The 20,466-nt window shown below is 42.7% G+C and overlaps 4 protein-coding genes across 7 annotated transcripts; 3 read left to right on the top strand and 1 right to left on the bottom strand.

Annotated features, from left to right (window-relative positions):
- Window positions 1-200: 200 nt before the first annotated feature.
- LOC147249035 (nuclear protein 1-like) lies at window positions 201-1,482 on the top strand. The gene is made up of 2 exons (XM_086226550.1): window positions 201-515; window positions 1,154-1,482. The coding sequence occupies exon 1, from the start codon at window positions 280-282 to the stop codon at window positions 505-507; it is 228 nt and encodes a 75-aa protein (XP_086082676.1). The 5' UTR covers window positions 201-279; the 3' UTR covers window positions 508-515; window positions 1,154-1,482.
- A 152-nt stretch (window positions 1,483-1,634) lies between these two features.
- On the top strand, window positions 1,635-4,576 carry znhit3 (zinc finger, HIT-type containing 3). Of its 2 annotated transcripts, none has more exons than XM_086226548.1 (5): window positions 1,635-2,201; window positions 3,052-3,083; window positions 3,175-3,240; window positions 3,542-3,640; window positions 3,735-4,576. In XM_086226548.1, exons 1-5 carry the CDS (start codon window positions 2,134-2,136, stop codon window positions 3,935-3,937), a joined length of 468 nt encoding a protein of 155 aa, XP_086082674.1. In that variant the 5' UTR covers window positions 1,635-2,133; the 3' UTR covers window positions 3,938-4,576. The 2 variants fall into 2 exon arrangements, with proteins under 2 accessions (XP_086082674.1, XP_086082675.1); XM_086226549.1 differs by having other exon boundaries at window positions 1,802-2,201; window positions 3,542-3,619; window positions 3,735-4,567.
- myo19 (myosin XIX) lies at window positions 3,920-15,469 on the bottom strand. 3 transcript variants are annotated; one of them, XM_086226545.1, is made up of 24 exons: window positions 15,218-15,469; window positions 13,440-13,587; window positions 12,952-13,100; window positions 12,659-12,772; window positions 11,954-12,086; window positions 11,807-11,876; window positions 11,626-11,728; window positions 11,416-11,512; window positions 11,225-11,301; window positions 11,034-11,124; window positions 10,737-10,902; window positions 10,469-10,542; window positions 10,206-10,327; window positions 9,878-9,991; window positions 9,611-9,787; window positions 7,870-8,007; window positions 7,667-7,774; window positions 7,509-7,579; window positions 7,350-7,429; window positions 6,600-6,763; window positions 6,325-6,454; window positions 5,965-6,059; window positions 5,561-5,884; window positions 3,920-5,472 (listed from the first exon to the last, which is right to left on the bottom strand). In XM_086226545.1, the coding sequence occupies exons 1-24, from the start codon at window positions 15,269-15,271 to the stop codon at window positions 5,359-5,361; spliced, it is 2,913 nt and encodes a 970-aa protein (XP_086082671.1). In that variant the 5' UTR covers window positions 15,272-15,469; the 3' UTR covers window positions 3,920-5,358. The 3 variants fall into 3 exon arrangements, with proteins under 3 accessions (XP_086082671.1, XP_086082673.1, XP_086082672.1); XM_086226547.1 differs by having other exon boundaries at window positions 5,974-6,059; XM_086226546.1 differs by having other exon boundaries at window positions 11,225-11,298.
- Window positions 15,470-16,503: 1,034 nt separating this feature from the next.
- Window positions 16,504-19,797, top strand: pigw (phosphatidylinositol glycan anchor biosynthesis, class W). Its single transcript, XM_086226505.1, has 2 exons — window positions 16,504-16,620; window positions 17,231-19,797. Exon 2 carries the CDS (start codon window positions 17,234-17,236, stop codon window positions 18,692-18,694), a length of 1,461 nt encoding a protein of 486 aa, XP_086082631.1. The 5' UTR covers window positions 16,504-16,620; window positions 17,231-17,233; the 3' UTR covers window positions 18,695-19,797.
- The last annotated feature ends 669 nt before the right edge of the window (window positions 19,798-20,466 follow it).

Below are 20,466 nucleotides of genomic sequence, written 5' to 3'. Positions count from 1 at the left end.
TGTTTCTTTCGTCATGCAAACATCGCGCCATTAAAAATAAAGGAGAAACATTTAAATATATATAGTGTTTTGCAAAAAAAAATGATACTCTAAATTACTTGTGAGTAGCATATATGTAGTGGATATGTAATTAGATAGACTGTATAGTCGCTATTTCCATATGCAGGAGCGGCACGGCTCTGATCACGTGGGCGCTTGTATATAAACACACGGTGACATCATCTGTTTACTCGCTCGGAGTTCTGCCTGCGAAGAACCGCTGGTTCATCTTGATCCCAAATGGCGACTGACATGGAAAGATTCGTGTCGTTCGAGGAGGCACATTATGATCAATACGACTACTACAACTTGGTTGAATACTCGGGCCACGGAGGCAAAGGGAGAACCAAGAGGGAGATGGAGCTGAACACAAACCGCCATTGCCCTGCTGGACACGAGAGAAAGATCGCGGGGAAGTATCACAACAGCGAGGTGAAGCGCAGGAGAACCAAGAGCGCGTCGTCTTGATCGAGCAGGTAATAACGCGTCTTTTTAAGTTTGCGGGTTGTAAATGTGGTGCACCGTCCAAACAGCCGTTCTCAAACGGTGCTAAACTAGTCGCCGCCTTGGTATTTACATGAATTTTGCCGTCTCGTCAACAGTCACCTCCCATTAATGCGAGGTGAACAACGCCTCCGTTGTTCTTGCACGGCGAAGCAGGTCGTGGTGTTATTTTAGATCCCTTTCTGGTAGGTAGACAGGTTTTATTGCACCTATTTAAGAACACAACAACGCAACCCTATTTTTGTTAAGATGCAATAACTGGCGTAGTACTTCTGAGCCTTAAAATTAGATCAGTAACTCAGGCCAGCATAGTCAAAATCGATAGTTAACTGAATCAGGGAAAATTACGTCAGTCTTTGGGTGAAGAATAGCGTTTGGGTGATGCGTTTGCTTTACAAACATTTGTATGATTTAGCGGGAGAAAGGGAATTAATTGAGAAAATAAAATTCGAATCAATCAATGTGGAAAGCTATTTTAAGCACCTGAATTGAATATCTGCAATTCCATCAGGGCTTCTTGACCCAATAAAATATGATGTAATAAGTGGTTTATCTGAAGCTCAAAACAGCAAAATGATTTATGGGGATTGTTCTTGTGATTTCCACACAGAACTGACAAATGCTAGACTTCCCATGTTGACTGTGGCCAAGTGTCTCTTCCTTCCTTGACCCAGTGACTGGAGTTCTTTGACAGCAGGAACATTTCCAAGAGTCCTTCACGAGACAGCTCTCCATTCCACACTCCACCCCGGAACAAGATCTGCCTCTCTCAAGTTACAGCTGTGCAAAAGTAGTTTGTGTTGAGATTTATAGGTCAGTGGTGTGTGTGTGTGTGTGTGTGTGTGTGTGTGTGTGTGTGTGTGTGTGTGTGCTAGATAAAGATTTATAAAGGTTAAATATAGTCATTTCTGTTGGTGGAGAAAATATTATTCTGTATTTTAATTCAATAAAATTTATGTTGACCAAACTGTCTGGTGACAAATTATTTTTATTTGATTACTTGCATGATATTTGCAAGTAAAACTCTGGTTAACATTGGCTGCACTAACTGTGTAATAGTTTATAATTTCTATTGGAAAAAAAAAAAACTTTCCTTTCCTCTCTAAAATTATTAATAATTTTCTACACTTGAGAGGGCCCACCTCTGTTCCTACTCTCTTTGAGTTCTACTGTGCTGTGTGTCCGTTCATGATGACACCCAGCGCTGTTTCCATTTTTATCCTAGAGAAGCCCCAGGATCCATTTTTACTGCTGTATGGATTTGAATTTCATTTGACCTAATGTAGACAGTAGCAGCAAACCATGTCAACCCGATACACTCAAAGCTCTTCTAAGACATAAATAGTAGACAGCAGTGGAAAAGTAAAAATATCAGCAGCTGGGGGGTTGTTGAATGCAGTATATTTCGACCCCATCAAGATACGTAGAATAAAGCTCACCTCTTATTTTGAAGGGCAAGCTGCCCGGAAGTAATGTTACGTATTTCCACGTCGGTCTCGCAGTCTGAGGGAGTTAGTCGAAGAAGAAGTTAATCAATTTAGCCATCATTTATTGTTTTTGTTGTTGTCGGGTTTGTTTTTAACAGTCAAGATGCAGATATGTAACGTGTGCAGCGAGGAGACACCAAAATACCGATGTCCAGCCTGCAAAATAAGATAGTAAGTGACTTAAATAACGTTAATTTCCAGTTTTTAGCTTTACATTTATTTGGCTAGCTTTTTCCTGAATGTACGCAGAATCGCTGACGTGAACACAAGCAATCTTGACACGGTGGATGGCATCGTAGAATAGGATTTTTTTTTTTTTTTTACCTGAGTAGAACAGTAAGAGTGTGCGACCTAATAAGTATAGTGAGTTGTAGCAGTGTTATTCAGACAGAGCTAACGCTTAAGTACAGCTGCGAACACAACGTTAAAACTGCTCGTAAAAACCCACAGGCGTCCCTGCGTCTCTTTAACAACGGAATGTTGTAATCACTAAGTTCATTAAGGTAAATATGGACCGACTGTCGAGATGTACAAATTCCCATGAACGTCCCTGAAGTTGCACACGATTCACGCTCCACATGTGACGGCAAGGCAGGCGGGTCAAACCGTTCAGCGATTTTATTTTGTAGGTAAATTTGATCGTGGGATTTCATCACTTAATCGTAAATTTACGTTTATCATTTCACTTACTCTTAGTTTGAATTCGGTATACACGTGTTTATCACTTATAGTTAAATCAACCAACTCACTCTCACTCAAGCACCAGATAGATTTTAACTGAGGTGGCCGGGAAAGTAAAACTATTCATAAACACGTCTGGACATTACCGATGTCGACAAATGCCAAAATTAAAAAAAAAAAACACAGACATACAAGCACACACATGCAGTCATGCACAGATACAGATAGAAATACAGCTATAGAAATGCATACATGTGAAAATACACGACCAAAATGTATTTATGTTTACTATATTTCTACCTCACAAAAAAAAAAAATCAATATGCTTTTCTCCTTGTAGTTGTTCCTTGGGCTGTTACAAGAGGCACAAAGGTAATTGAACTTGATCTCTTTAGCTGTGTGTGTGTGTGTAATGTGCGATGCGTGGGCGAGTTTTGATATTATTTCTTATTTCCCTCCATAGACACTTGCCTTCCTGTGAGGCAGACTGCGCCCACTGTTCCTGAATCAAGGGATGCTTTCATCACCGGTAAGTTTCCACCACCAACCTTGTAAATATTAAGTGTACAAACCCAGCAGCGACACCACAGATGCTTACAGTCTTAACGCGCGTGATAGGACTCTGGATTATTTCAAACATTTACCTTAATTATGATTAATGAACCATTATTTTATACACGTTACAGCACTGTCCTAATAGTTCTGACAAGCGCTGTACTGGATATGCTGAACGCCTAAGGGGGAGTATTAACGATATTAACTTTTATGAGCTAGCGGAATTAAAGCTAGAATTTTCCGGTGCGTTGTTTGAAAAACCCTTGTCTCTGCAGAGCTGCTGAGCGAAGGCGTCCTTCTGAATGAAGAGGACATCACTGATAAAGTGCCCCTGCAGAGACTCCAGCTGTTAGGTACTCTGGCTCCTTTAAACGGTGAATTTCCTCCGTCACCGTGTCTTCATCCACCACTAACTGAGTTTTGAAGAGTCAGATGTGAGTAGCTGATGTCTTCCATCTTATTCTGCAGGCCAGTCAAAAGACCTGAGAGATCTTCTTTGTAACCCCCATCTGAGACGGTTACTGAAGTCCATCGACGGTGCTGACAGCAAAGAGGAGGCGATGAAGGCTGCCATGCAGGAGCCCCTGTTTGTGGAGTTTTCAGATCAGTGTTTGAAAATTGTAGAAAATGAAGAAAAATCCGGGGTATCCAGTAAAGACGGGGATTTGTGAACTCATGCCAGCATTCCTTTCTTAAATGATCTTTTACTACTTTTGGAAGGTACCCACTTTGTATTTATTTTTATATCAACTTGAATAGACAGAGAAACACATGTTTTACTACAGGTTTTTTTTGTTGAACTTTCAGTCCAGTATCACAAAGAAATGCTAAACCGTGTAAATTGTATGACATTTATTTCAATAAAAGAGTTAAATATGAGCACAATTCCAGTTCTTGTACATGGATCTCTTTGTCGCGCTGTTGGTTTGAGTATGAAGATTCTAAATCGGATACTTCTGTTATGACAAATCTTTAAAATCATCTACATCTGGAAAATGAACTAGTGGAATAGATCCGGGGAGCAAAGATGATACGGGGGGTTCAACAGAGCAGTCTGTGGCTGATATGAGGACAAGTATCAGTGGACAGGAGGTGCTCCGACCCTCTCAGCGCGCTTTTTTTTTTTTTGTGAAAAACAAAAGTTATTCATTTGTGTTTTACAAATAGAAAAATATCTATAAAATCACATTTGTTACGTTTGTTATATCATTCAACACTGTAGTGTAAAAAGTTGGTTCAACAATACTTGGCTCGCTTTGGATTTCAGCTAATAATCAACATAGAAAGCCCCTTGATCAAATACTTTGCTGATGTGTGTATTACAAATAAGAAGCAAACTGAATAAACCCGGGGAAATCCTCTCCCTGTTTATCACTGTGTGGTTTTTAAATGTGCAATATGTGCTTTAAATGTGCAATAGTGGCTTGACTACATCTAGTGTCCACAGCATGAAGTACACTCAAATGTTCGATGCTTTCTGTTTTAACCACCAGTGTGTTCTTACACCCGAATGAATATAAAACATTACATATAAATTATCAAAAATAAATAGGAGGTGAACAACCCGTTAGTGATTTGTGTTGATTTCTAGACAGGCACTTGTCATGGTCCTACGTGGAAACTGAGATAGAACTGACTCCTTTCTAACTTTGCGACGGGTAATTTTGTATTGACAGGCAGACACAAAGATGTATTCTAAAAGCAATCCTGTGTTTGTCCTGTCCTGCAGTGACATCACACCCCCTTCAAGTTTTTTTTACATGCGGGACTCACACATTCCCTAAAACTTCCCTGCTTCAGCTAAAATCTGAGGTGATCTGAGTCAGTAGGGATGGAAGTGAGCTCCGTGCTAGACCTGGTGCAATGGTGCACATTCCAAGCCTTTCCACCATTGTGTAACAGAGTGAGATGAACTTTGGCATTATTAAAAGTCAACAGGAGAGGTATGTGATCAGTTTAAAGCGATATTTTGAAAAATGCATAAAAAATTAAAATGGTTCCCTCTGTGTCAGATTTAAGATGCTGCTTCACTACCAACACAACCCAAACAAATGATCTGTGTCCATGACCTCCAGCTTTAGCGCCTCTCTCCTTACAGAGTTTTCTCCAGCAGGATCTCGTTGAACCCCGTCACATCGGTCTTCCTCTCTGGCTGCCTGTGAGCGTAGAGAAGTGGAGATCGCTGGTAGTGCAGCTTTACAGATCCCTGAGGAGGAAAGAAGACAAGTTAATGAGACCATCCAAACAAACCGCTGACAAAAACTAGAAGAGTGATAGCATTTCTGTGGCCTCACCCTGGGTTGAGCCCGTATTGAGGCGACCCCCTCTGTACACTGGTTGGTCTCCACCTTGTACTCCCCTCTCCTGGAGGGCAGGTTGAGAGAAGCCATCATAGACATCATCTTCTGGAAACCTGTGGCTGTCAGAGACACGGTGATGGATGGAGCCGAGGCCAGAGCCAGACCCATGGGCCATCCTCGCACCGTCACGGGCTCCTGGATGGAATCGAGCTGCACCGAGCCTCGCTCCCTGACAACAGGGTTCAATTCTGGCACCTCCTCCTCTGCCAGGTCCTTTGCATCATCGAGTTCCACTTCAGCCAAGGATTTCAGCAACACCTTCCACAAGAACCAAAGTCACTTACACATTATTATTATTACTACTACAGTAATATTCATGACGTTGCATGAACACCTACACGTCTCACCCTCCAATTTCTCCACGTGCTCTGGATGAGCCCCGCCGCTCTGTCCCATCTCTGGATCTGCCTCCTGACAAGCCAAGAGCGCACCGCTACAAAGCGCAGAAAACACCTATCTACGTCATTCTGGAAGTTTAATCTGTGTTTAGTTCACAGCAACATGGAGTGTTCATGTGCTAATTGAGGCGGAAGTATCAAAAGAACATGATTAACAGCTAATCAGATGAGCTGTTGCTTCTGAAGGGATAATGAATGTACAGACTCAGCCAGATGGTTCCTGTGGGCTAGACAGTCAGGTCAGAGCCAGCAGACAGAGATCATACACTTACACCTGGCCAGGTCATCAAGAGTTTATACCTGCTTGGATGAGAGTGGCAGACTGACGCCGGGTGTTGCGTCTACGGCGCTGGTACCGCATCCAGCAGCACTGAATCGAGAACGCACACTGAGAGAGGATCTTCTTCCTGTGATCTTCCAGCAAATCGAGCTGTGGGCCAGAGCCAGGCAGGTCAGCGTTCCAAAATAAGACCAGAACAAGTCACTCAACATTTACAGGATCCAGTAAGAACCACACAAGACTTTAGAAGGTAAACTCGCAACTTATTATTCTCCTGCATTTATAAATGGCTCACCATTGACTGGGTGAGAAAAACCTTCGTGCGTCCACAATGCACCAGAGATTTAAGTTTTTCACTGTCAGAACTGTGTGAGGGGTCAGAAGTCTGGCTGTTTAACACCACACCGAGAAGCTTCTGTACTTGTTGCAAAAGAATGTCACTGCTGTCAGCCTCCACACCTAAGACAGAGAGACAGTTGGGAATGACAGAGTCAAGGACTAGAAGTCTGCCTACAAGATCAGTTTTACCACGTGACAGTTTGAGCGTGAAGCATGGCAAAATCCTTCGGAATCAACAGCACAGATGGCACACATCCACACGTTATGTTTCATGTATTCAGATCTTAATAACATGAACATAAAGAGATGAGAAGAGTCGAACTGAACTGTGGCAGCATTCGGGATTAGTGAGCTGTTTCCTTAGACACAAAAGACGCATGTGAACAGTGAGTTAAGACCACAGCAAACTCAAGCAAGACAAGAGACAGTGGAGAAATAAGAAAAGACATGCAGAGCGACATGCAGACAAGCTGGTGTTTACCTGGAAAGTTCAGAAGAAGTTTGGTTAGAAATTCCAATTTTTATACACCAAATTGAAATGTCCCAAGGAGAGCAGAGAACTGAGGGTCAGACTGACTAAGAGAACAAGTGAAGGTGAAGGAGAAAAAACCAGAAGACCTAAAGAGAAGAGAGAAAATCACCGTTTGCTCACAGATGACATGCCAAAATTTACCTTTAACTGGATCCAGCAACAAATTGAACTCACCAGTATAATGAGCCTCTGACTTGAGCTGGGAATATCTCAAAATCAGTCCATAGCGTTGGATAAAGCTTTGGAAAGCAATCCTGCAACGGAAATGACACGTCAACCAAAACACAAGAGAAAGACAGCGATATATGAGTGAATAAGGGGGAGGTATTTCACCGTATTGGGAAGCCAGCAGCACTAATATGTATGGTCTCCACAATCCCACAGGCCTCCAACTGTATGATCACCTGGCAGCAGACAGGAAATGACATCATCGTGTTTCACTCTCATGGAAAACATCATCTTCACATCACCAGTTTAAAAAGAGAACCTACCTCCTCTTTTTTGAAGATCAGAGGCTTGCAGTCGGGATTGGGTTTGATGCAGCGTGTGTAGTGAGGAGTGGTGGCATGGAGGATCCTCATCAGGCTCTCCAGAGAGTTCTGCAACAACATCATCATCATGATCATCAATGTCACCATGACAACTACGAGTCCCATCAAGCTAACTGGTCTTAGAATCGTCAGTCAACTCCCACCTTGAACTTGGAGACGACGGTGACTTTACTGAGCGCCTTGCTAGAGGAATTGTCTGTTTCCTTGTCAGCAAAGATTTGCTGAAGCAGCGGATCATCAGACTTCTGAAGCAGGCGGATGAGCTCTGGTTGAACTGGATCCTGGATCACAACAAAAGGATCACAACAAAAGGATCACACCCAGCACAGACAGATTGGCCTCTGGTAGCCCTCTACTGTAAATTAATCTACTGCACAAACCTAGCCGGTCATTAAAATCTTCTATTGTACAAAAAGAACAAATTAACTAATTTGTCTGACCTCAATATATTGCCTATGTGCGTTTGTTACAAAAAATGTCACCAACATTTTTTAAATATATCTTTATGATTAATTGAGGGTGGCACGGTGGTGCAGTGGTCAGCACTGTGGCCTCACAGCAAGAAGGTTCCAGGTTCCAGTCCCGGCTCCATCACAGGATCTTTCTGTGTGTAGTCTCCATGTTCTCCCTGTTCCAGTGTGGGTTCTCTCTGGTACTCCAGCTTCCTCCCACAGTCCAAAGACATCAAGAGGGGACGAGGCTGATTGATACTCTAAATTGACTGTAGGTGTGACTGTGAGTGTGAATGGTTGTCTGTCTCTATGTGTTGGTCCTGTGATGGACTGGTGACCTGTCCAGGGTGAACCCCGCCTCTGGCCTGAAGGCCGCTGGGATAGGCTCCAGCCCCCCCCCCCCCCCGACCCTTAAAGTCTGGTTTATGCTTCTGCGTCGCGGCGACAGCGTAGGTCCTACGCAGTCATTGAGCATTCGAAGTTCTGCGTTGAAGGAACGAGTTGCTCTGCAATTCACCACCAAGGCGCTAGGGGGGTGTGGCTGTGTCTTTGTATGGTTTCGGGGGGCTCTTGTCAGATTCCAAAACAAAACTATTTACAACAGAAAGTCATGTGCTTTTCTTTGAACTACTGTTTGCTTTCATGAATCAAACTGTAAACTTTGAACATGACAAACATGACTTCTTGTGACCATTTCCTTCCAGAGACGCACGTATTTGTCGCGGAGGTTCTTCCACCTCTTCATGCATTCAGCGACCTTCTCTGAGCGGACCAATCACACTCCTTGACGTTCACGTCATGACATGTTGACGCGACACGTAGTCAGGATTTTTTGGAGGTGCACGTCAGGCTATGGCGTAGGGTCCGTGACGCAGAAGCATAAACCAGGCTTAACAGGATAAGCGGAAGAAAATGGATGAATGGATGGATCTTTAATTGATGCAGGAAATGTCATATTGTCATATCAGTGCCATTATTTGGCAATAATATTGTTAATCACAATCATTTTAAATCATTCACCAACAAATTTTACGGGGGCAGGCCTATTGATGCACACCTTTTTGTCCACTGGAAAAAAAAAAAATTACTAATTTACTTAAAGTGAAACTTTAGAGTTTATTTGTCAAACACTAACAACTGCCAGTGTTCCAGCAGCTCTATCAGAGTGATCGTATCTTTTTTTCTTTCTTGCTAGATGACACTGAACTTCATTAATTTTTACCAAGGAAACAAGGCTCTTTGTCCTGGAAAAGTGAGCTAAGAGTAGAGGGAGTACATTTTAACCTAGAAAGGAAATTAGTTTTAATGCTGTCAAGCCTGCATTAGACCAGGGGTGAAATTAAGACTGGCGCAACACTATGTAACAGGTGTGAGTGGAAGACGAGTGGACAGATCTGAAGACAACCTTGACGAACTCAGTGTCCTTACACACCTTGTTTTTCTCCACCATGCCCTGTATCTGGTAGTTGACTCTGCCCGCGTAATGGGCCACAGCGAAATGTGGCACCTTGCTGAATTTATCCCAGCTTATGCTGGCGTTTTCGCTGAGCTCCTTCTCCAAACGAATCCTCAACATCTTGGCGTCTGAGACTCGATTGAGACGGCTCTCCTACAGGCCAGGCAGGTGAAAAGAGTGAAGGAATACATCACTGTAAAGATCAATTTATACATTTAACAGATATAAAAGTGAGCAGCACACCTCGTCAAGAAGAGAAAACACACTGATGGGGCTTCCTTCCAGGAGATCCAGACAGCTTTGATTGTCTTGGTATTTAACAAAGGACCACTCCAACCCCTCAGACACATATTCCTCCTGGGAGAAGCAAAAATAAACATTTATATGCAAATTCAAAATCCAGTTTTCAATTTACAGCAGAGGCCAGGGAAGTTGTTTTCCCATCAAAAAAATATTTGATAAAACTTAAAGGAGCCTCGTTCCTATCTGAGCCCCGATTGGTGCGATGAGCAGTGAGCCATCAGAAAATGAAGGGATCTCCACATAGAAAAGTGAAGTCAATAGACGCTACCTGCTGAGCTCTGAGATAATGGGCCACAAAGTGCTGCTGGAGCTTCTCATTGGCGTAGTTGATGCACAGCTGCTCCAGACTGTTGATCTGGAAACATTCAAAGCCATACACATCCAGGACACCTGCAGGAGGAGGTCTACGTCAGCATGTGAGACTAAATCCTCTCCTGCACTGATTATCTGTCCATCATCTGATCAATTAATGGAGTTGTTGTGTCCCAACGGGTTTGTGTTCTAAATGGAGAAATAACAGAAGGCCTGTACCTATGAAGTTGCACCAAGTGGACTGGTCTGCACATATGCTGTTGTTGATAAATGTAACCAGCCATTCAAACAATCTGTTGAGGAGAAAAGAAGACATTCACTGTAACAAAGAGCTTAAAAGACATTAACAGACGTATCACCCTCGCTGTGTACTGTAAGCAGAAAGGCATGATGGTTTCCCATTTGAGTGTTTGATGACAGCACAACAAAAACAAGCTCCAGCACAAAGGACAATGTTATCATTTGATGATAAAATCCTCGTTCTTACTGGGCGTAGATGACCTTAGCCAGACAGTCCCTCCTCATGCTGCACTCCGCCTGGGAACAGGGTTTGAGGACGCTGTGCTTCCCTGCCTTCAGCATCCTCACTCTTAGACAAGTGTGAAGCTCCTCCACGGGGACTCGCAGCAGCTCTGCAGCCCACTGCACCGACTCTAAAACCCAGGGAGCAGAGGGATGAGTTGCCAGAGTCGTGGAATTTACCGAACAACTTCCTCTGGAGTCATACTGTTGGTATCCATGTCAGCTTTACATATGATAGATGAAAGATGTTTGATGACACCACCTTTGCACTGTTCTGTTATGTTACAAGGTTGCGATTCATCTGTTGGACAGGAGAAATTTACGTTCCCCAGGTGGAGAATCCCTGCTAATATCTGAAAAACATCAGTGCAAACAGAGAGGTAAATGTTGCAAATAAAAAAGAATCAAAAATAAACACTCAACTAGATTCAAAGTTGAAGCTCAATACTTTACCCTGAATATCTGCCTCTGCCTCTCTGCGTGGAGGCCCAGTGTGATCATCGCCTCAACGGTCTCCTGAAAACAATCTTCTAGATAACATTCAATGACAGCTAGTTAGTTGAGATGGTCTCTGTCCAAAAATGAATCTTACAAAAACATTGAAAAAAAAAAAATTCAATTCAAAGAAAAAAATAAACACTAACCCTCTACTGTTTTTTTAGCATTTGGCAGCCAATCAAAATGTTGACCCTGTGGCATCCTCCACTCCTTCCTCTGCTCAGAGGAGGCTCCCTTCAACATCTGAAAAACAAGACGCGCTCATGTTAAAATGATGCACATTTTAAACGAGACTGTTGACTTCTTTAAATATTTGTTTGATGTTTAAAGAGTAAAACTTTACTTAGAACAGTCACCTGGTAAAAGATGTGGAAGTTCCTCTCATTCGCTGGCTGGTAGGCGACTCTGGTCTTCTCCAGTAAATACGTCTGCACAGACGCCCCCACTAGCAGCTGGCGCCTTCATGTGAAACAAAGGTTGAATAGATTTACCTGCCCAGCAACAGTCACTAGCTCATGATGCAGGAAGTGCAGTTACCCATCAAGTTGGAGCTGGATGTACTTTCCAAAGCGGCTGCTGTTGTTGTTCCGTAGCGTGCACGCGTTGCCTAAAGGGAGGATATGTGGGTGTTGACTGTGTGTCCACCAGAGTCACTGCCGACAGACAACAATGATCTTATCTCACCAAAAGCTTCCATGATGGGGTTGGAGTCCAGCACCCTCCTCTCTATCCTCTCCACTGTGTCCTGGCTCTTCACCACCGAGGACGAGGCTGCCACGGTGGCGTAGTATTTCATCAGGCAGCGCGATGTCCATGTCTGTAAAAACATTTTTTTTAAAAACAAAACTATCTTGCACAGTAAGTAGACTAGATCTCTACCTGACTAACTAATCATCTGCCACGTAAGTCTTTCTACCACTGTTGAGTACCATTTCAGGATTTTTTTCCCTCCCCCTTCTGTTTAGACTCTCTTACATGACACATTAAATCAAACAGCAGATGATGAAAATGTAAGATAGACTCGTCACTTCCTATCAGCAGCTTAAAAATCCCTTCCAGACGTATTCTAATATACTCTCACTGACACATGCAGGAAATACACGAATATTGTTCACTTCAAAGTTCAGAGATTTTCCTCAGTAGCACATGTGCACTGGAGCTCTCAAGCTTCATCACATTTGTGTTATATATTTGGACCATGACTTGTGACTATAATATATTTGATTACATTTTCAATTGCAGTGGGACAATGCTCTTGCACTGAATGACAAACATTAAGAAGAATGCAAAGCACATTTTTTCGCTGCCAGGTACTAATCAGCTGAGTCCATACACGATAAACTGTCAGATATTCCAACTTCAGTTATAATAGGCCTTGAAGTGGTTTACCTTTCCAGCGCCGCTCTCACCACTGACCACCAAGGACTGATTTACTGGCTCCAACTGACCCTGCAGGTTCCTGTAGGCTTGTTCCGCCACGATAAAGACATGTGGTTTGGAGTCCTGTTGACACAAATACAGTTTTATTAAACGCTGCTCATCCTTGGAGGTGAAGCCTCAAGAAGATTCTGGAATTCAATGTGTACACATGACGAGAGGTAAACCACTACACTGATGACATTGTGGTTCTGCGTTGTCTTCCACAACCCATAATCTATCCACCACGGTGACCACGTAAATACCTGAGGTTGAGCAGCGCAGTGATATTCCTTCATCACATCCAAAGAGTAGAGGTCTGGAATGGGTTGGAAGGGGTTAAGAGCCACCAGGGTGCAGCCAGCATGGGTGTAAAACACCTTCATGCTGTACCTGGCCTGCAGGCATCTCAGCACTGTCACAGAAAAAAAAAAAAGATGACATATTCTTGAGCATTAAAAGGATGTATTTTCCTTCCTGCCCTCAGTTCTGCCACTTAAGTTAAACTTGCTCCCTATCGTTGTGTGCACTGTGTTAATGCTGCGTTTATCAGCCCAGCACATTTTATCTTCATGTTGGTAAATCCAGAAAATGTGGCAACCCAAGGTGACATAGGTTTTGTTTGTTATGCAACAAGTTCAAGACCCATTGACACCAGCAGATTTATGACAAGTGGATGAAACACATAATAGACGGATGATTATTAAACAACAGGGCATCACCCCAGAGCCTCCAGTGCAGCTCTTCTTGTTACCTGTTGATGGGGTGACTGGGTTGACTTTGGTGAGATCATCGTAAGTGTATAGTTGGTCTTCATCAGCGAGGAAGGCCTGAATCTCTTCCTCCAGCGAGTCATTCAGGCACCGGTCAGAGGAACAGACTTTCTGGACAAATCCTTTCACCTGTGAGGATGAGGTGGACACATGCTGAGAGATCACCTCCAGAAGTAAGAGCACTGATGTCATGTCAAGTCACAAAAAGAGAGTCTCTGAATAAATCTCCTCTCAACACAACAGGATAGTAGATCTGGATAAAGCACACCCTGCAGTATGAATACTGTGAGGTGAAAGAAGTGAAGCAACGCAGCTGAAATACAAAAACTTGAGAGCTAAAATAAGCAGAAAGATGATGAAAGTGGAAAATGTTTCATCACTGGCATGTGGGACAGCTGAAGACTCCAGGGATATTTAAGATTGTGAAGGTTTTGAAGATTTTCTCCTTGCATTGCCAAAATAAATCTAAATAACATTTTAACAAGCACAAAACTGTGTCAAGGAATTTGAGGTCATTTTTTTCCTGTCTATCTGTAGAAATGTACACAACACATCAATTTTATGCGACTCTATAACGACTCTGGTAGCATTCCCACAGTAAAGTGTTTAATAAAAAAGGTCCTCGGACAGCTGTTCATCACAAAACGGCCATGAATCAAGTCCAACTCTCACATAGCGTTCATCACATCGGTTTATATGACAGCCCCATAGTCTTAAGCAGATAATCGCTGGATGCATTTCTGCAGAACCACATGTGGCTCAACGTGTCATGTTAAATCCATTTAATCACAATCACTTCCGCCTGACAAAGGGAAGTCTCCTTTATCCCCGCAAGATCACGTGGATTGAACCTGCTGCTTGTCCAAAGACCGTCAACAATCAGGTGCAGGGACAGATTTAATCCAATAGAAGTTAGGTAGCCTACATTTGATCAGTCTGTACAGTCATTTAAACCATGGTAATCTGTTAACCATTCATAGAAAACATCTTTGGCACACAGGTGGACTCAGCTGTTGTATAGAGGCATCAGTATGTTATACTCTGGTCTCGCAAGGCACTAGATGGCTCTGTATTATAGAGAGTTAGAATATCAAGTATAGATAGAACAATCCCTGACGCCTGATCATCTTTCTTTTCTGCATACCGCACTCAAGTCCAAACAAAGGCAAAGAATGTGCAACGTTACAGCCACATTTAGACCATGGTGAATGTGAATGCATCACGTTTAAGTTGCAAATACAAGACAAAAAGAGCATTACCGCAACTTGCCAAGTTTTAAGTCACCTTCTTCAGCACGTGTTGCTGTTTTTAAAAAGACTGAAATTAGTTTTGCTATGTTTGATTAAAAAAAATAAAAAATAGTCATGAGAGGTACAGCTGTCATTTTCACCTGACTGTTCCGACACTTGATTTTGTGGGGTATCTGACTCTTTCCTTTTCACCACATATTCAGTCAGTGAATCTGGATATCACGATTCACAATACTTTGAGGATATGAGATCACAATTACAGGATGCTGGACATACATCTATATACAGCCCTGCAATACTGGGAATCATTTCCTCCAGGCACAGGTATGACTGCCTACATCTGCAGCAGTATCAAATATATTACTTTCCTAAGTCATTTCACGTTGTGAATATGAACCAGTCAGTCAGAACTCAGCCACAACAGGTTCTCCACGTCATAAACATTTACAAACCAAAAGACTTGAACGCCCACAGGGAAGGTCCCGACCCCTTGTTGGAGCTTCACTCACCCTCGTCCCCTCTCCCTTGCTGTAGCCTGCTCGTCGGTGGTTCGTGGAAGTCATTTGTTAGCCGTGACAGTCAGCCGAAAACCTGTGACAAAACCTCTGTCTTTATCACCGCAACGCTACGCTGCTCTGTAAGGAGCATTAGTTGTTTCCATTCGTGTCAGAAATTCCTCAAGGACGACTTCCCCACACCGCCAACCGCCTCTGCGTCCAACCGCCTGGCTCCCACTGTTCCCGCCCTCTTCCTGGTGACGCCATGACGTTTTACGCAGCGCATTTGGAGTACGGCGCTGAGCGCTTACCAACTTCCAGCGTTCTTTTTCTAAGGTTGGGGGTTTCGTTTTTGGACTTACATTACAGATAACTATAACCATTGGATAAACAACATTGTCCTCGGTGAGCTCTTCACCATCCCGTGGGATCATTTATTTTAAAGTGGTCGTGGTTGTCAAGAAAATACAAATACTACCAAGGAAAATATGAATACTACTAAGGGATGTCCCATTTAACACAATTGTAATACAGTTAAAACTTTTTTTTTCTCCACAGGGATAAAATGGAATTACATTATATTTGTGTGTTTTCTAATGAAACTCTGACACATGTCCTCTGTAACTGCTCCATTCTTTTATTTTGTCTAATTTGAAAGATTTCCCTCCATTTAAACAAGTTTACCAATCTCCCTTGATGAAAAATGTTATTTTCATGCAGTTTGGACAGTAGTTATCAATCTAAGTAAATATATGGCATTCATGATTAATTTGTTAATAATGGTAAATATTTCTTATACCTATTTCATAAACCTAAATTGAAAGCAATACATGGATATTTAGAAACATAAACTGACAGTCTAAAATATAGCTCAGACTGCAAATCTGTCAAGACTTCAAAATCACGGTATCAATGAATTTAGCTTGACATTTGTAGGTATAGTAACCACTGAGCATCCCCTTACCTTTTTTAAACTATTGTTCTGTGATTGAACTTTAAGCTGAACGAACAAATACATTTTTAATTTAAGCTTTAACACTGAATTGTTACATCGTGACCTTTATTTAAGGTTAAAACTACAATTTTAAGGTTATGTATGTTTACTTATCCTTTCAGTCCATCTTATCTCCATGTCATGATATTCAGTTCATCAGCTTTATTATACATGCATAAACCATAACCGTTATATTTATTCAAATCCATAATTCACATAGTAATATTTAACAATATTTTTGAAACGCTCAAGCAGGCTAATCTGGTGAGTGGGGAGTTTTCAGAAGTCCTAGCTTTCCTGAATGCACCATGTGACAGAAGACGGAAGCAAGCGTTTTGGGGAGTTTGGGGTCTGCAGGCTGTTGTCCGTCTGCGCTGTAAAAGTAGTATTTCTGTTCACCTGCGATACAATCAAACCTGTGGTAAGTACAAGCGACAGGACACGTATTTAACTCACTTCGTTCACTTCGTGACGTCATTTACCGTCGTTGTGTCACATCCAGTGATTTCGCTGGTGTTGGTTAACGCTTGTGAGACTCCAGGGGAAACGGCATTTTCATGTTCAATGTAATTTTCAATTTATTTCTTTTAAAAAAGGGCAATGCTTAATAGGCATTCGCTTGTGAACATGCGAGATAATAGCGAAAGACGTTTGAATATTCCTCCGAAAATGTGCTTGTAAGCTAAGGCTAATACTTAGAGACTTGCTTTATTGTCATTCAACAAACACACCATCCGTGCACATATCAAACAAATGTCCTTGCTGTTGGCGCACAGGGTCGACACGTACAGATTTGTCTACACGGTTTCAGGTGACGTTTTTGGGAGGTCATCATTTGCAAAACTTGGGGGGCTTTAAATTTGTAGTTCAGCTTTGTTTTATATCCGGTATTTAGGCTTCCTACACTGCTGTGAATTCAGCATGGATGCGCTTTTCAAGTGTTTTAGAAGTTGTTTTTAAAATTTTTAATCTAGTCTCCGGTGTGTCTGACATAGCAAACGACTGATTGCGCAATCATTTGTGTTTTGCAGGTCATGTCTCAGAAGGAGCTGAAGGAAGCCTTCATCAGTAATCTCAATGGGACCAGTATGGAGGAGGTGGCAGTGGGTTCATTTCTCAGCCCCCTGTGCGTCATCAACCGAGGACTCGTTCTGATCCTTCACCATCAGGCCAGAGGGCATCTTCCTCTTCCTCTTCCTCTGGTTTCTCACCTGCTTCTAGATTTCTCCGTGCTGATCCTTCCCCTCATATTGTCATGCACTGTACTGAGTGACGTTCTCCACCAGGTGGTCCTGAGTTTTACCGTGGCTTTGACTTGCGTTCTCATCTACATCTACCGGACCAACCGCCAGACCTCCTTCGGCACCTTCCTGCAGAGCCACGTGCGGTTCAAACACATTCCCTTTGTGACTATCTTTAGAGTGATGGTGAATGTGAAAACAGCCATCAGTATTCTCGCCGTAGACTTCAGAGTCTTCCCGAGGCGATATGCCAAAACAGAAACTTATGGAACAGGAGTTATGGACTTTGGTGTGGGAGCTTTTGTCCTTGCGAATGGCCTGGTGTGCCCGGAGGCCCGGAGGAAGGACTTCTCTGGATCCAAGCTGAGTTATATCTTAAAGCAGCTCCTGTCCGTCTGGCCCCTGGTTGCTCTGGGTACGGCAAGGCTGGTGTCTGTCAAAATGGCCGGCTACCAGGAGCACGTGACGGAATATGGCGTCCACTGGAATTTCTTCTTCACACTAGCCATCGTGAGAGTCGTGACTTCGATGCTTTTAGTTGTTCTACCTGTCAGCAAGTCCTGGCTCTTTGCCCTTCTGATCAGCGGCTCGTATCAGTTGGCTCTGGAGACGACGGGGCTTAAAGCTTTCTTGATCCATAACAAAGACAGAGGGAAGGACCTGCTGCACGCTAACAAAGAGGGGGTGTTCTCCTTGGTGGGCTATGTAGCCATCTACATGGCTGGAGTTCAGATTGGACTCTACCTGATGCAGCCCAGATCCCAAATTCGAGAGTGGCTCAAAGCCATTTTTAACCTCTGCATGGGAACTTTAGTGCTGTTTGCTGCTTTGTGCACCTGTCAGACACTTGTCGAGCCAGTGTCTCGACGCTTAGCCAATCTACCCTTCTGCCTCTGGAGTGTTGCTCAGTCTCTGCTCTTCATATCATGTTTTGGTATCGCTGACATGATTTTGCTCTTTTACAAAAGTTCATCAGGCTGTCACTCTGTACCATCATCCTGGAATTTATCTGAATCAGCCGCTGACAAGCAGACAGACGAGACGGAACGAACCTGCCTTGTTCAAGCAGTCAGCAAGAACCAGTTGTTATTTTTCTTGCTCGCAAACGTATTGACCGGACTGACCAACTCGGTCGTGGACACACTCAGTTGTGACAGTTTATTTTCAGTTTGTGTTTTGATGGTGTACATGTTCTTGAATTGCTTTGTGGTATATGTTTTAAACCTCAGTGGTATAACAGTAAAATTTTGGTAAACTGCATGTGAATAATTTTTGAAGGGTTTAAGTGGCGCCACTTGGGAGAAGAATTGAGGAAGATTAAGAAGTTTTATGATCCGTGGTGATGAAGATGGCAGCTACGCGATGACTTGAAGGTATGCCGTTACCTCCTCTCACTCCCGCTCTCATGAACGTGGTATGCATCCACTGCACAGTGCCAAACACTCCACCCAAATGAGGCTAACGGGCCACAAATGATGTATATTTAAGTTCGAGGTATATTTATATGAATCAGCGCGCGTTATATTGTGTACATCTGCTCTGTCTATGTTGTTACACCATGATTTGTCAATTCTTCTCGGAAAATAAATAACTAACATTGTTCATTAAAAAAAAATTAAAGTTTACTGGAAGTAGAAATGATGAAAAAGATTTAGCAAGAAATGAAAAGAAATATATATATTTTATTTAATGTTACTTGATAGCTTTATATGGATGATTTGATATGACAAGAACAGTGAAATGCTTTATCTCTACTGGACCAAACAAATAATATCAAAGATGCCGTCAGTGGTCTCTAAATAGTCGTACGACAGGTTCTACCTAGTGGTGAAAGTGGATTAAAAGCCTTGCCGGAACTGTACGCACGCGTTTAGCGCCGCCGCCACCAAAGTTTTATGGTTTTTAATTGGTTTTGGGTGATTTTTATTACAGTTTTCGGGTGTCTATTCCCCACACAACTGCAGCCCCCAAAGCCCCACAGTCACACCTACTGTCAATTTAGAGTATCAATCAGCCTCGTCCTCTCTTGATGTCTTTGGACTGTGGGAGGAAGCTGGAGTACCAGAGAGAACCCAGCAGGAACAGGGAGAATGCCTTCCTCCCACGCGTTCAGAGTGAAACCACCTTCAGACGTCGGGTTTTTTTTTAAATTTAATATGGGATTTTGACAGCTCCCTTCTCCTCCTTTTTTTAAACGGAACTCCGTTCCGGCCGTAAATATTTAAATTTCCTTTAAAATAAAGGGATTATGAAAGAAGAGGTTTGTTGTCGACTTATTTAGCGATGTTATCTTGAATTGAATTGCAGTCTCAAGGAATATCACATTAATATATAGAAGAGGAGATTAAACTCCAATACACAGGTTTGTTTCCGTGGTCCATTCTTCTCATATCTACATGACTTGAAACAATAAAGTGAGATGTGATGGTTTCATGAATCATGGCGAAACATCAGCATGCAGCAGCCCCTCATAAAGCTCTGCAATTTTCCATCGCTGGGGTCGCTTGTATGCAGTGACAAAAGTGAAGGAGAATCGGATGAAGCCCCTGGGAAAGATTGTTCAAGTGTAACGTCAGTAAAGTAACTGCCAGACCACCTGGAGGAGCAACGTTTCATGAGTTTTTTTATTATGTTGATTTGTTTTGAAGAAAAAATGAATACGTTCCTGGATTTGAGCAGGGCCCCCACACTGCCCAGTGTTCGGGTCCTAACCAGGAAATATTTTAACTTCCCAATCAGGCACTGAGCTGAAACTGCTTCCTTGACTGGGCGGTGATTTGGTACCAGAAAAATCCCAAACAAAGCATTTGTTGATGACTAGAAATAAAAAGTGTGAACCCAATAGACCCAAGCAATCCAAGCTTCAGAAGGTATTTGCAGCATCAAATGATATAAGATGGGCATATTTCTAAAGTTACATGAAAAATACATGAATGCTTATTAAAAATCTTACTACTGCATGGAGGAAATAATGTCATATTTGGAAGCATGGACACCGCAGGGAGTTGAACCCCATTCCAGTTGTA

The sequence above is a fragment of the Aulostomus chinensis genome, chromosome 15, assembly GCF_037954235.1.
Source record: "Aulostomus chinensis isolate RoL2024-O1b breed Wild chromosome 15, RoL_Achi_v1.0, whole genome shotgun sequence".
Classification (NCBI taxonomy): Eukaryota; Metazoa; Chordata; class Actinopteri; order Syngnathiformes; family Aulostomidae; genus Aulostomus; species Aulostomus chinensis.
Note: the sequence above shows the minus strand (reverse complement) of the source record. Positions and strands in the feature narration are given on the sequence as shown.